The sequence below is a fragment of the Girardinichthys multiradiatus genome, chromosome 7, assembly GCF_021462225.1.
Source record: "Girardinichthys multiradiatus isolate DD_20200921_A chromosome 7, DD_fGirMul_XY1, whole genome shotgun sequence".
NCBI classification, from domain to species: Eukaryota; Metazoa; Chordata; class Actinopteri; order Cyprinodontiformes; family Goodeidae; genus Girardinichthys; species Girardinichthys multiradiatus.
In genome coordinates this window covers 32,962,847-32,979,153 of record NC_061800.1, presented here as the reverse complement: position 1 = coordinate 32,979,153, position 16,307 = coordinate 32,962,847, and the positions used below count along the sequence as shown (strand labels likewise).

Genomic DNA, 16,307 nt, shown 5'->3' with positions numbered 1-16,307 from the left:
AGTTGAAAGAAAACAGTACATGGTTTTAAATTTGTATTACAAATAAAAAGATTAAGGGTATTTTATTTTGCCATGCCCTGATTCAATACTTTATAGTACCACCTTTCCCTGCAAGTGCAGCTTCAGGTCTTTAGGGGTATGACATTTTGGCCCATTTGCTTTCTAGAATAGCCTAAGCTTAGTCAAATTTAAGTGAGAGTCTCCGTAAAAACCCAGCTCACAGTAGTGGATATTGGGCGCGGTACAGGCAGGCCAGGAAAAAACTAACAAAGGAGATCAAAGCAGCCAAGAGAAGCTACAGTGAGAAGCTGAAGAACAGCCTTTCTACTGGTGACACTTCGGCTGTATGGACTGGTCTGAGAAACCTGACTGCCTACAGGAGCCCCCCCACCCATCCTGAACAGAATCCCCGCCTGGCCAACCGTCTGAATGGCTTCTACTGCAGACATGACAGGAAGCCGTTCACACCTCAAAACATCTCCTCCACATCCCATTCAGGAACAAATTCTTCCCATAAAGCAACCAACCCCTTATCTTCAGATCCTCCGCCTGCAGTAAAGATCTCCGAGGAAATAGGCTGTTTCAGCGCATGAAAACAAAGAAAGCTGGAGGACCTGATAATGTATCCCCATCATGCCTGAAAGCCTGTGCAAATCAACTCACTCCGATCTTCACCCAGATCTTCAACAAGGCACTGGAGACGTGTGAGGTCCCCTCCTGCCTCAAACGATCCAACATCATCCCGGTGCCCAAGAAACCCTCCATCCTAGGATTAAATGACTACAGGCCTGTAGCCCTCACGTCTGTGGTCATGAAATCCTTTGAGCGGCTGGTGTTGAAGCACCTGAAAGACATCACAGGCCCCCTGCTGGACCCCCTGCAGTTTGCTTGCCGAGCAAACAGGTCGGCAGATGATGCTGTTAACTTAGGTCTACACTTCATCCTGCAACACCTCGACCGTCCAGGGACGTACGCCAGGATCCTGTTTGTAGACTTCAGCTTGGCCTTCAACACTATCATACCAGACATCCTCCATCAGAAGCTCACCCAGCTCAACGTCCCAGCCTCCACCTGTCAGTGGATCAACAGCTTCCTGACGGACCGACACCAGCAGGTGAGACTGGGGAGCATCCTCTCCTGAACCAGATCAATAAGTACTGGTGTCCCCCAGGAGTGTGTTCTATCCCCACTCCTCTTCTCCCTGTACACCAATGACTGCACCTCAGCGGACTCATCCGTGAAACTCCTGAAGTTTGCAGATGACACCACTGTCATTGGACTGATCCAAGACGGTGACGAGTCTGCATATAGACAGCAAGGGGATTGGGTGGTACACTGGTGTGGTCAGAACTACCTTGAATTCAACCCACTCAAGACTGTGGAAATGGTGGTGGACTTTCGGAGAACACTACCCCCATACACCCCACTCACCATCCTCAACAACAACGTGCCGGCTGTGGACCACTTCAGGTTCTTAGGAACCACCATCTCTGAGGACCTGAGATGGTTTTCACACATAGACACTGTTCGAAAGAAGGCCCAGCAGAGACTGTACTTCCTGAGGCAACTCAAGAAGTTCAACCTTCCACAGGAGCTGTTGGTCATCTTCTACACTGCCATCATTCAGTCTGTCCTGTCTTCATCCATCTCAGTGTGGTTTGGCTCATCCACAAAACAGGACAGATCCAGACTGCAACGAAAAATCAGGACTACAGATAGAATAATCAGGGCTGACCTTCCCTCCATCCAGGACTTATACAGGTCTAGGGTCAGGAAAAGAGCTGCAAAAATCTCTGCAGACCCAATACACCCTGCACATACACTGTTTAGAGTTTTACCTTCAGGCCGCCGCTGATTCTGATTCTGAAATGCCAGTTTTTAAGTCTTGCCATAGGTTCTCAAAAGGACATAGGTCTGAAATTTGACACAAATATTTTGATCTAAATCATTTAGTTTTAGCTCTGCTGGAAGGTGAATATTTGTAGCAGTCTGTTGTGTTTTTGCAGCCTTTAACAGGTTTCCTCCAGGATTGTCCGGTCCTTTATGTTGCTCCATCCATCTTACCATCAACTCAAACTTCTTTCTGAAACAAAGCATGAAGCTGCCACCACCATGCTTCACTGTGGAGGTGGAGTGTTTAGGGTGTTTGTTTGCCACTACACATAGCCCCTGCATGCAGATTTTTTTCTCAACTGACCAGAGCATTTTCTTTTACATGTTTGCTGTGGTCTCTATATGGCTTGTGGCAAACTTCAGATAAAGCTCCTGAAGGCTTCAACAATTTGGAGTGCGGGACTATTAATTGTACTATCATCATGGGCCTCTTGGCTGCTTGTCTGATTAATGCTCTACTAGCCTAGCCTGTCTTGGTAGGCTTGCAGTTGTACCATACCATTAACATTCTCAGATGGGCTACCGCTGCACTTTTCAGATTTTTATGGCGGTTTTATGTTTGTTCCAGTTCACAGATGTATGTTACTTTGTATTGGCCTGTCACACTAAACCCCTAAAAATAAATTTTACACTGTGGTTGACAGAGTATAAATTTTTGCAGGGCATTTATAATGTTTACCTCATTGCTTCAATGACAAAGAACATTTGAATAAAACTACTAATAAATAGATCAATTCAACCACTTAACTGGAGGGTCATCACCATTGACCCTGAAATTCTTAGTGAAACAGTCACATGGATTTAATTGATATGCTTGAAGACACCTTGACCAGAGAGGTTTTATTTATGTAAGAAAACCCAGGAAATGAACAGAATTTATGTTTAAATATTGACAGATCTTTATTCATATTGAATTAAAAATATACTTTTGACAGAATCATGTAACAAAACAGAGGGAATATGTATTTAAATGTTCTAGCTGGAGAGAATAGGTTAATTAAAAGTATCACACAAAATGTTAAGATGACAAAGTACACCATATAAAACTTTGTTCTCAATCAACCTAATGAGCAAATACAAAGAATGTATGACATTAATGATAGAAAGCTCTTCCTTTCAAAGCTCATCACTGAATAGATTAAGCAAGATCTGAGGAGCTTTCCCACCCCCGCATATACATGTAAATATTGAAATTAAATAGTTGCCACCAAAATCATCGAATGCAAAAGCTAGTTTACTTTCTAACCTGTACAAACCTGTTCTAACTTGTACTTTCTACCTGTACAAAAAGCCTAAAGCATTTGGCAAGAATGATTCAAATATAAAAAAAATTACTTGATACATATTAATAGCATCCAAAATTTACAAGGGGTGAAATTCTGACCTCTAACAGAAAACAAAATCTCAATATTCAATATTCTTAAACCAACAAATGTGAACAGGAGAACACAATGAACTGCATTAATAAAACTATGTTTCTTTAAGGGCATTGCAGCTCAGACATGCAATTTGATTTATTTTATTGTCTAATCCATCCATAAATATTTGTTCTGCAATCAAGTTTACATCATTAACTTAAACCACGTAGTTTCTGGTCTTGTAAAACAGCATGTGTGTGTAAGACTTTTAACACACCAACTGATTGCTTAAAATGCACTTGCTACAATGGCCTATTGAAAGTAGTTTGTCATGATGATTTTGGTGGCAGTTTTCCCTTCAGATAGTAGATATGGTTGAATATGAGCCCCGAATATACTGGAAATACCATTTTCATATAAAAGAGGGAGTTCAGAAAAGGATTAAAGTTCGATGAAGCCAAAATTGTCCTTCAATGAACAATCGGCCATGCAAAAAGTGTTTCTTCATTGCTTTCTGTTAACCAATAAACCCCTCTTAGGGCCACAGTTTAATATTGCTACACCATTCATTCAGTATTGCCCTCTTAGTTAAAAACAGGAAAAAAATGACAAAGGTAAGTAAACATGGAAAGTACTTCAGAATATACTTTACTATGTTTAAGGTCCTCAACATTTATAATGTAAAGTGACACTGGTGGATTAATAGCATTTGTTACAAATACCATATATGAACATCCCTAGCATTGTAATAATATTACATGTACAAAATTAAAAAGACCTAAAACAGTTAAGATACTGGGAAAACTATGAAGAGGAATGTAGTGGTGATGTAAAATATTTTCAGTAAAAAAAAAGGAAGATGCCAGTCCTAAAAAAGGGCAATAGCATAGGTTGAAACACAAATTCCACGTACTGTAGCTGTGCTGAAAACACAATCACAAAATCACAGGGGCATTGAAGGCTGGTGAGTTACAAGATGACCCTTTGTAGCTTCAGAGTTTACTCTTAAAATTGCATTTACAGAATATATATATTTACTGTACGTATATATAGTTATGTACATAAAGAAATTAAAACAAATTAAAGATTAGAACACATTGGTAAAACAAAAATGCAGTGCTGCAAGGAGAAAAAAAAATGCTCTGGTGAAAAGCATGAGTAGAGCAATTCTCTATTTACAGATACACCTGACCATCCTTTTCTCTCTTATAAAAATATTTTCTTTTTTGTAACAGTTTTTATTTTTAGTAAAATCTTTAAGCAACCCATTTTCGGAGCAAAAGATGATTATTTCCAATATAACAATTTTAACAGCAGTTTATTCGACTTTAGAATGTGCTTACCTAACCACTCACTTTTAACTCAGCTATCATGGCACCTGAAAATGTATAGTTGTAATTTAGCACAGTGCCAAAATTGCACCATGAGCATCATAGTTTTATTCTATTATGACTGCAGAATTGTTTTGCCAGCTTTTTTTTTTTTTTTTAATAATTTTATTTATTTATTTTGATTAACAATGGCAAAGCTGTTTCGGCTTATTTGACTGTGGTATTTTTAATCAAATTGTTCAACCAAAGATGGAGTTTATTTTTGCTATAAAAAAGTCCTAATGATATGACAATCAAATAATAAATATATATAGAGCAAAGTCCCAGTTTAACAGTGAAAACCTCCAAAGCCCTAAATTATAGACCAGAGTCTTAAGGACATATTGGGGGTTGGGGAGGCATAAGAGCTTTCACAAAATATGACATAAACAAACCAGACAGCTTTCATGGTGAATAACAGAGCCAGCCCAAAAACATGTTTTGACTTGAAATACACGTTTTAATGCTATTTCCAGAGAATTTTTTCTAGCGTTTAGAAGTTAAAACTGGGGAAGCAGAAGATGAAAAATATTAAAACAGAATGCTCCTTTTGTTTTAGTACTAGGTATGTGTTGCATGGAAATTTGCAAACTTAACTTCTTTGATAATTCGGGTGCTCTTGGGGTCCCCCTGCTGGTGTGGGGACTCAAAGCAGCCGCTTAGGTCCTTGTGTCTTGGGTGTTATCATTCCGCACCCTCAATATAAGAAAGCCAGTAGTGACGCAATCAAATTTAAACCTAAATGAAGAAAAAACCTTTACACATCAAATAAAGCACAGAAAATCTACAGCAAGGTTTTAAAGGTTTGGCAGTAGGAAAAGCACCAGCGCCTGATCATGTATGCTATATATAAAATCGGTGATAACATGTATATTTAAGTTACATGGGCTAAGAAGAGCTGAGTATCTTGACATTTTAAACAGGTCTGGTTAAACCTGATCTATTTGCCTGCCCGAAGTCAAACGTGTACACAAAAATAACACTAGAAAATTTGGCTAGTGAGATAATGTTTTCAGCAACCTGTTTTTCTTACATTTTCCAATGGCAACTTTTTGGTAATAAACAGTTAAACGTTTCTGAGGCACACCTAAACACATCTATTACAATGAATGTTAATTTTATTTCTGTTTTTAGTTCTGTGTGGACTTGAGTTGCTATGAACAACAAAATATTTTAGATAAATGGTGATGTGACCTTTGAAATAATTTAACAACTGCACATATGAGACATGGCATTTTATATTTTAACAGCAAACAGTGACCTATTTCACCATGACCACCATTCTTTTGTTTCTGTTTTCCAGTTGTTTGTCTATCTGCTGCAGCCCAGTGTTTTCTACATACAATTTAACAATCCCTTCTAAGAAGACATACACAATGGCATTTTAACTCTGCCAGTTACAGTGCAGTCACCCTCCTGGCTTTTGTAACATTGATGCACTGTTTGGGTAACATTTCTTGAATGCCAATGCCATAGTTTTCACCTCGTTGCAAGATTACAACCAATTGCCTGTTGTTCAGTGTGAGTTGTTGGGTAACATGATTTCCCCATAGAACAACAAGTAGAAAGTGGATGAATTAGTATTCAAAAAGCTAAAAGCCCCTGTGATGGCTGCCAGTTGAGAGCACCAGGTGGTTCTTCTCTTTTACAGATTGGCCTTATTTTCCCCCAGAGATCCATTTCAATCCCTAATGGGGACTCTTTACTGCTCTTATTGCTCATAGATGCATGGTCATGCAGTGGTCCACAAGCACTGCTATTAATACCTCATGGATGACAAGCTTACAAAACAACATTTTCAACACTAAGAGGATATTTCTACACTACACATTTACGCAAATAATTTAGACAAAAGTGAGATTGTTCATACAAAACTCAGCAGAACAATCACAACCAGAGAAAAATATCAGATCAAAGGGTTAGAAACAGAGTAGAGTAGTGATACTGTAATTAGTACTTTTAAATTTACTATGCAACTCACAATACCATTGGGTTGCACAACTCAACAGAAATGTGTTCATCTACTGTGGTATTATGGCACCAATCTATCTTTCAGTGTGCTTTTATTTCAGTAGGTTTAATATCCCTTCATAATCTGGCAATGCATGTCTCAGCTGGAGCTCAAATGGATGATTGTTTCCCATAAAACCTGAGAGGCAAAGAAAACAATCTGCCAGGGCAGCATCTGTGCTTGGGACATCATTAACTGATCATTGCTGCTTATCTGAATCTTTAATATAGAGGCACAAGGTTGTGTAACAGCACTACATTGGTGTATAGCAATAAAACATCTATCAGGCTAATCTGGATGGTTACACATATATTTTCCCTAAACGGGGCAAACAATTTAGCAAACAATACTCACTCTTCAAAACATTCCAGATATAAACTTGTTTGTCAAATTGCAGCAACAATTTTCAAGCCACAGGGTTTGATGGTATGCATGTGATGTCAGTACACTGTAGTAACACCCATTGAGTAGCAAAATCATCAGTGCTTGCAGACTATAAGCTACGTGTCAGCTTGCCCCTTCATACCCCCAATTTTATAACTATGCATTGAAATGTTGTCCCTTACTCCTTCAGTTTCATTCTTGTAAATATTACACTTCATAAGTGTTTCATATGTGAGAAGTGTTTACTTCTACTCACTCCATTTTGGACAAGGTGTTGAAGCATAATGGGCAGATGGAACATCTTGAGAATTTGTTGAATTATGCTTGTTTTGCTATGTTGTTTCATTGTCTCTCTGTTTGACAAGCTATGTCTTGTTATTTTGCTTCTTCCAAATTGTCCGAAATAAAGTACTTCAATCAATCAACCAATACTTGTGTACACAGACCATTGTGCATCAGTTTATTTTTCATTGTAGGTAAGTATTTGCATGAATTACTGTAAAAAATTATAAAATATTCAAATCTCACATGTAATTTATTCAATCGTATATCACTACCTGAAAATGTTGTATTACACTCTTTCCCATTTATTTTGGTTTTAAAACCCAATTAGGCCAGTTCATTGATAAAATATGATTACAACGGAAGGGCAACACCAAGTAATTCTACATGACTGCTGGTATTATTAACTGGAGTCTTGAATTCATATTACCATACAGTAGACTCTATCTATCTATCTATCTATCTATCTATCTATCTATCTATCTATCTATCTATCTATCTATCTATCTATCTATCTATCTATCTATCTATCTATCTATCTATCTATCTATCTATCTATCTATCTATCTATCTATCTATCTATCTATCTATCTATCTATCTATCTATCTATCTATCTATCTATCTATCTATCTATCTATCTATCTATCTATCTATCTATCTATCTATCTATCTATCTATCTATCTATCTATCTATCTATCTATCTATCTATCTATCTATCTATCTATCTATCTATCTATCTATCTATCTATCTATCTATCTATCTATCTATCTATCTATCTATCTATCTATCTATCTATCTATCTATCTATTGATATATACACTGCTCAAAAAAATAAAGGGAACACTTAAACAACACAATATAACTCCAAGTAACTCAAACATCTGTGAAATCAAACTGTCCACTTAGGAAGCAGCACTGATTGACAATCAATTTCACATGATGTTGTCCAAATGGAATAGACAACAGGGGGAAATCTTTGGTGATTATCAAGACATACTCAATAAAGGAGTGGTTCTGCAGGTGGGGACCACAGACCACTTCTCAGTACCTATGCTTTCTGGATGATGTTTTGGTCACGTTTGAATGTTGGTGGTGCTTTCACACTCGTGGTAGCATGAGACGGACTCTACAACCCACACAAGTGGCTCAGGTAGTGCAGCTCATCCAGGATGGCACATCAATGCGAGCTGTGGCAAGAAGGTTTGCTGTGTCTGTCAGCGTAGTGTCCAGAGCCTGGAGGCGCTACCAGGAGACAGGCCAGTAAACCAGGAGACGTGGAGGAGGCCGTAGGAGGGCAACAGCTACTTCTGCCTTTGTACAAGGAGGAACAGGAGGAGCCCTGCAAAATGACCTCCAGCAGGCCACAAATGTGCATGTGTCTGCACAAACGGTTAGAAACCGACTCCATGAGGATGGTATGAGGGCCCGACGTCCGCAAATGGGGGTTGTACTCACAGCCTAACACCGTGCAGGACGCTTGGCATTTGCCAGAGAACACCAGGATTGGTAAATTCTCCACTGGCGCCCTGTGCTCTTCACAGATGAAAGCAGGTTCACACTGAGCACATGTGACAGAGTCTGGAGACACCGTGGAGATCAATCTGCTGCCTGCAACATCCTTCAGCATGACCGATTTGGCAGTGGGTCAGTAATGTTGTGGGGTGGCATTTCTTTGGAGGGCCGCAAGATCTAGGATGTGTTATTTGAGTGTTCCCTTTATTTTTTTGAGCAGTGTATATATCCAGTGACCTTTACACTAAAACCAATACATAACATGGTAGTGGCAGTGTCATATATATATATATATATATATATATATATATATATATATATATATATATCAAATATACGTCAAAGCAGGTATGCAACCTCCCCGTGGCAGGTATGAATTAACACATGGTCAGTACAAAACATTAACTAGAAGAAATGCACCATTTCATGTTAAAAAAGTCAAGTGCAAAATGACCAAAACTACACTGGTTCAAAATGTACAAGGGGTAAAATGTCCAGCACTAAGACTATAATCGGCTTAGAAACTAGCGAACGAAACAAATTCAATGAAAAATATTTACCATTGTTTATCCAAATTGTGCAATTAAGATATATGAATTTGTCTCACAAATGGGCACACATTCATGGGTTCAGCAATGGGTCTCAAAATATAGATCAGTTTTCACTCGGGATGTCCCCTTCTGAACCCATGTATTGGCTGTTGGTGGTCTGTCTTTGATTATATCAACTGCAAACTAAGCAAGATGCACAGCCATGTTTTTACGGGCAGGTTGGACCTGGGCTTGCAAAACCGTAATAGAGCTCATACACATTATTTTGTTGATCAAATGCTGTGTTTTAGATATTGACAGACATCTCTTGGTGTTGAAGAGACAAATACTGGTCATACAGTTCTTGAAGCATAAGAACAACCTTTTATGTAAATTTTGTTCTCAATTAACTGGAACCACACTGAAATATATGCAACAAACCAGATTATCACTGAGTCAGGTCAAAACAGAGAGGAAACATGTTAAAGTTAGCATAGAACAAAAGAAAACTGCACTGTATGAACACAGCAGGAGCTAAACAAGTAACATTAAATCTGTAGATACAATATGTCAAGTCAGATTTATGTTTACAAACAAATGATAAAGCTAAGCTAATTTCAGGTGATGTGTTACCAGAAAATTTTATTAGCATTCTTAACAAAGTTAGCCATGTTAATGCAGTGCATTAGGTTGACCTGCAGAAAAGAAGAGGAAGAAGACCAGGCGAGGCTGAAGCATTTAGGCCATGCTTGGTGAGTAGTTTCAGTGTGATACTGATGACATTTTCTGAAATCCTACTAAAATGTTAAGATGCCTAAACTCAACTAAATGATTAGTGAAAGATTAAAAATTACATCAATAAAAAAAGAACAAAAGACTAAAACTTTTGCTACTCCTCTAACACCTTTATAACTCTTCCATCTTATGGAAAAGAGCATTATCCTATGTCAACGGCAACACCAACTAAAGAGTGCTTTAAGATAAATATATTTAAGAAATATATTTAATAAAGCTTTATGTGTCCCAGAGGGGCAATTTTAATTTGTATACTGTGCACTGAAGATATTTACCCACAGTTCATAGTATGATGTCCACTTGCTTATGTCCTTTAGGTGTCAAGTTGCGAGTTGGAATTTGCTGTCAAAAAAATCTGCATTCCAAAGACTGATTAAGAGCAAAAAACCTAAGGCTAAAACAAAAATAAAGCTAACACATGTAGCCACTTGGTAAACTGTATTTAATGAAGAAGTATATTCTTTTTAGGGTTTCTGTGTTGGTGGAGTGGACCGACACTACTTACATAAATTTAAGAAAACTCAGCTCTTGAACCTTCCGCCCACATTGCAAAAAGTGCAATATTTGAAACCAAATAACTTGATCCAGTGAATTAAACAGCTAAGTATACAGCATGTTTCCCTGATTGAAATTGTCATTATTATACCTTTAGAAGTGATGACAAATAATTAATAAATTGCTGATGAAATGAAAATATTAGTCAATAGTGAATGATACTTGCATCATATAAAAACATATGCATGAATTGCCTTCTCAACAAGAATAACAGCAGTTATTTAGCTGTCCCTGAACATTAAGTGCAATTCAACTGTGCCCAAGCAAGGCTTCATCATCTTTTTAATAATAGATGCTGGTGGTTTTTATCGGGATTTTAAGTGGCATCCAGCAGCATAGTCTAATTATAGAAAGCTTGCCGTAATTAAAATAATGATAAACTGAAATCTTTCACCAAAAATATAAACAAATCACTGTGTTTTAACATTGTATTTCATACCATGATAAAAAAAGAGGTTCTTTCAGACAGGCTTTTCATCTCGTCCAACTAAAGCAAAAATGAGAGCAGACTGTGATACCAAGTTCATTTTTATGTTTCTGAAAACATTGTGCTGGAAAAAAATTCTAAAGTTGCCTTTGATGTACTTTTACATCTCCTCAGACACGGATTGATCCATGCAGTCTTTTTTGCTGCAACCGCCTCTGTCTGGTAATGACGTGTAATTGGCTCATTATTACAGCTCTTAGGGGCCATATTCGCAGTCTTCTTTTGGTGGTTGTTTGTGCAGTTTTTCCCAATGTTTGTCATTTAAATGCAACACATAATAAAAACATTGTGGTATATTAATAAACAAAAACTATGTTGGTAAAGTTTTTAATATGTTTGAGTAAAAAGCTTCCCCCAAAATCAACTTCTTTGCATCCTATTTAAATAATCATCCGTGCATTGGCACTGAAAGATTTAACATTGATCTGGTTGGCTTGAGGCTCTATTTGCTGGATATATTTGACTAGTAGAGTGGAAATATAACTTTAAATAAAAGTTGGAATTAAAGGGCTGTTTTATGAGCAATCACTTTTTAAAATCCCAACATAACACTGGCATACTTCATCACAAGTCCCTGCAACACTATTTTCGACACATTTTGTAACTGATATGTCTCTCAATATTTCCATGTCTAGGTGAAATGTGGGATTCCAGTCAACATCATTTTAAAAGTTATGTAATGCCAGCAGGTCTCGTTAATGTCAACAACGATGACGCTAACATTCTGAAGAAAAACGCTAATGCAAGCTAGGCAAAAGATTCTTTCCAAATATTAGGGAATCGGATCATAACATCACATAACAGCACACCTTGCAAGCTGTGCAGGTACTAATCACTATGGTGCGTCAATATGATGATGAGGAAATAACAATACCTCACAACATTGTTATCAATGCATGAACTTTGACCACCTTATCTCTTGAAGATGATCTGAAAAGACTAATGTACATAGAAATCATCATTGGGTTATCTAAATTACTTGTATTAGTTCTCATGTGCATAAATATGTGCTCTGTAACCAAAGATGATACACACAAACAACAGCAGCTGCATTTTCTATTTTCTTTGTGTTTTTGTGTGTTTGTAGTCAAATGCTAAAAGTTTAAGAATGTCAACAAAACAAATACTTTTGCAAGAAAGACCCAAAAACTCTTTGTCCAGAAGCTTATATTTGCTTCTCATATTTGGATCCCAAACCCTCATTTTGTCTCTCACAATAGATACAACAGTCCTTCTATGAGTTTTCTTTCCACATATATTTTCTTTGTTACTGTCTCTCTCTCCGCCTATAGACTGCTGTTTCCTGGACCCAACAATTTGCCTCCAACACTCCTAGAATGCAATATAATGTCAGTTTCCTGTTGTAACTTGTGCTTTTTCTAACACTCAATCCTCTGTCCTCTTAGTCATCAACTTCATTAGCTTGCATTAAAGTTTAATTAAAACAGAATCAGGACAAAGTAAGGGGGGGAAAACCCCATAAAAACAGCTCCATTGTTGCGGAGAAAAACTGAGTCTTCAAACACTTCCACTTTGGAAAGTGTTGATTAAAAATTCTAAAACATATCCATGTTGTGTGTACAGGGACAAAAGAATATAACTATGCTATGGACCATTTTTTTTCAGTCGTCCCTTCCTCTGCTGTGCACAACTACCTGCTGAAAGAAACCAGAAACCTCTTCAGAGCACATTTCAAGTGCTAGCAGGCTTCTATGTTGGAATATTTACGTATTATCAGGCTTGTCCCTGGTATGACATGTTTAACTGTAATAAAAAGGAAAAGTAACAGAGGTGAGTGGGCAGGAATGGAAAATACTTTAAGCAGTCTCAGCATAACTTGTGTTGGTAAATCAAGATTCTAATCCAAATGCATGTTTTACATTATAGGCTGAATGCTCTGAAAAAATCTGTTTAAATAAAACCATGAACACAACTAGTTTGATTAAAAAAACAACGCATACATTAACACACAAAAGGATAATTCATGGGTTCATTAACATAATCTTACAGTGTTAATGAAAAGAATCCTCATCTGAATAATATAAGTTTACTTCTTCTTTTTGAATTAAATTTTTTGTTATCTCTTCTTGGATTGTTTTTATTCTGTTGATAAAGATGCCGTAACTGTTTTCTCCGGGCTGGACCAGACCCCTCCCTGATGGCTCCGATTTAAGTCTTAAATGAAGCTGTCTGTAACAGTTATTTAGGTCTTTTATGAAAAGGCAGATTTAAACAATGGGAATAAAAGACTTCCAATCAGACATGATCTTGAGAAGCTTTCAGAAAAGGTGCAAGGTGGACCCAGGAGGGCAAGTACGGCATTGAAAAGACATGATTTTTTATTTCCAGATGCTACAGGGGGGTCACTACACCACAGTGTTCCTCTGCCTGTACGGAGGTGGTGGCAAGACATTGCCAGCCTTCATAGCAGCCTCAGACAAGTATTCCTGGTTTTCCGCCACAGCAGGGCGAATGCGTCCATTCTGCCGGTAGAAGAAACGTGTGCTGCAGTCCTGTAGGTACTCAGGGTTGTGCAATGTGGACTTCGGAGGGAGACTGTGCTGCCAATACTCAGGATTGTCAAAAGTTGCTTTCTTGGCTTTCTTATCAAACATCATTGTGCTACTGCTGATGCCTGAGTACAGAGTGTGTCCTGTATGGCCTGGATGCAAGGTGTGTGATGGATATGTTGGGTGGGGCAGTAGACCAGGAGTTACAACATATCCAGAGGAGGAAGCAATCTGGCTTGATGTGGATGGGTTTGCTGTATGCAGGACTGATTGTGCATTAGAGGATGTAGAACCAGAGATGGAAGTTGCACAAGCTAATCCATTCTTGTCCCCAGGGTTAAGGAATGTATTCAGGTACAGTGGCTCATTGATATACTCATCGTCACTATGGGCAGATTGGCTTTTTGGGGCCGCCGCAGCCCCAGCTATGTGTAAGGTGTGGCAACTTGCTCCATCTATCACCACATGGGCATCACCATTCCTACGACGTGTGACAAAGGGGTTTTCCTCAACAGGATGGAGATGATCTGGAAATAAAAAGGGGAAGAAAGATATTTCTGTACTGTAGTGGTAGACGTCACGATTTAATCTAAAAGTGTTAATATAAATACAGTTATATACATCAATAAAACATAAATTTTGCAATAGAATTTGTTTCATAAAAACATTTTGTAAATTAAATTATGCATTGATTTTCTTTTAAAACTGTTGATTTAACCTGAGGAGCTCTTGTTTCTCATGGAAACCATGTAGCTGTCCTTGTCTCCTTTTTCACCTCGTTCTGTTAAAAGAAATGTAGGATCTGCACTGTAGCGCTGTCCACTACTGTCCTCTCCTCCGCCTTGGAAAGCAAAGAAGAGAAAAAGAGCAAGAGATTTATATTACTCTCAAGATAATGTCTCTGATAGAAAAGAGGGTTGTTGTATATTAGTGTCATTTTAATATAAATAATTTGTCAACAACAAAAAACATAAACAAAAGTGCAATGTTGTACATGACAGTATTTTTTCACTAAAGTTACATGTAGAGAAGGGTTTAGCACTCTGTTTTTCTAGGGATTTTGGTGCGTTAATGACCTGCAATACACCTGAATATATTACTCATACGCGCCATCTTCCGCTTCATCTGGAACCGTGTTGCGGGGGCAGCAGACTCAGTAGAGACGCCCCGACACCTTCTCCAGCTCCTCCATGTGGAGCCCAAGGCGTTCCCAGGCCAGCTGAGAGACATAGTCCCTCAAGCTTGTCCTGGGCTGTCCACTGGGCCTCCCCACGGTGGGACCTGCCTGGAACACCTCCCGAGGGAGGCATCCGATACAGAAGCCCGAGCCACCTCAAGTGACTCCTCTCGATGTGGAGGAGCAGCTGCTCTACTCCGAGCTCCTCCGCAGATGGCTGAACTCCTCACCTTATCTCTACGGGAGATAGGGTGAGGAGGGTGAGGAATACACATATTAATAATAAACACACACAAATCTGCAATTAAAGTATACCCTGTGTAGCTTAGAATTTAACCTTAAAGTCTACATTTTGCTAAAAACTCTACATTCTCTACAACGATGCTAATCTAGCTACCCATATGGAGACAGAACAGCAGTCTTCTCCAAAATAAAAGCAGTTTCTTGTTCAAAATAAAAGCATTTTTATTCAGATTTGCTAAAGGCAAGAACACTTATGTTGTATTTTGAACTTTAAATCTGGTTGAATCTGGTTGTTTGATGTCCTGGGGTGGCATATGATTAGTATGCCACCCCAGGACCATCAAACAACCAGATGTGGCCAGGAGACTGAAAAAATCCCGGGTCCCTTTTAAATTATTTAAGTTGATCCACATGTTCTTCAGCCATTTTGCATTACCACGTTTTTAGAATCACCCACAATGGACCAACAAAACACTGGAACTTGGATAGACCTTCCAGATTTTTTAGCAACTGTTGGTTTAGAGTAAGTGATTGTTATTGAACCGGCTGCTGGATAAATTGAAGAGCTCGATAAATTATGCAACAGAACATTTAAATAACCCACACAAATACCAATATGCCTTGATCCTTTTCCGTCCACAGTGCATAAGTCATTAATTTAAAAAGTCCCAAACATTTTGCTGTTTAGAGGCAATGGTATGACAGCTGCTTTTAACCCAGCTTTACCTTGTCCTGCAGTGTGAGCTGAACCAAGGGAGCTTGACCTTGGGGAGGCGTGCTTCCTTAGGGTGCCATTACAGCGAGGGTCATCCTGGTTGCCATGGCTAAATCCACCACTAATCTGGGCCCCCGCAGCAAGTTCCTGTGAAGGAAGGCTGCTTCCAGGCATGGGCTGACCCACTCTAGGCAGAGTCGCCAGCATGTCACCCATGGTGTAAGTTGGATCCTGGCAGCCAAATTGATTCTGAATAGAAATGTAGTTGAACAAAAGGATTTATTGGCATACTGGTGCAGTAGTGAGCAAAATAAATATATGAATATTACTTTAAAATATAACCAAGGTTTGCAAGATAAATGAAACTTGGAGAAGTTACCCCAAACTGGAGTTTGCTTATTCCTAACTGTAATAAAAATTGTTAAAACAGTGTTTATGTTAATTTTGTTTTACAAATAGAAATAAATGAAAGAAAAAAATTA

At 38.4% G+C, this 16,307-nt stretch overlaps 1 protein-coding gene across 1 annotated transcript in view; it reads right to left on the bottom strand.

The window, feature by feature from the left end:
- Positions 1 to 8,929: 8,929 nt before the first annotated feature.
- LOC124871474 (receptor tyrosine-protein kinase erbB-4-like) overlaps positions 8,930 to 16,307 on the bottom strand; it is a 473,669-nt gene continuing 466,291 nt past the window's right edge. The window contains exons 26-28 of the mRNA XM_047370794.1: positions 15,837 to 16,074; positions 14,409 to 14,531; positions 8,930 to 14,217 (exon numbers count right to left, since the gene is read on the bottom strand). Of these exons, the coding sequence (XP_047226750.1) occupies positions 13,547 to 14,217; positions 14,409 to 14,531; positions 15,837 to 16,074 (1,032 nt within the window). The 3' untranslated portion in view covers positions 8,930 to 13,546. The remainder of the gene's footprint in view (positions 14,218 to 14,408; positions 14,532 to 15,836; positions 16,075 to 16,307) is intronic.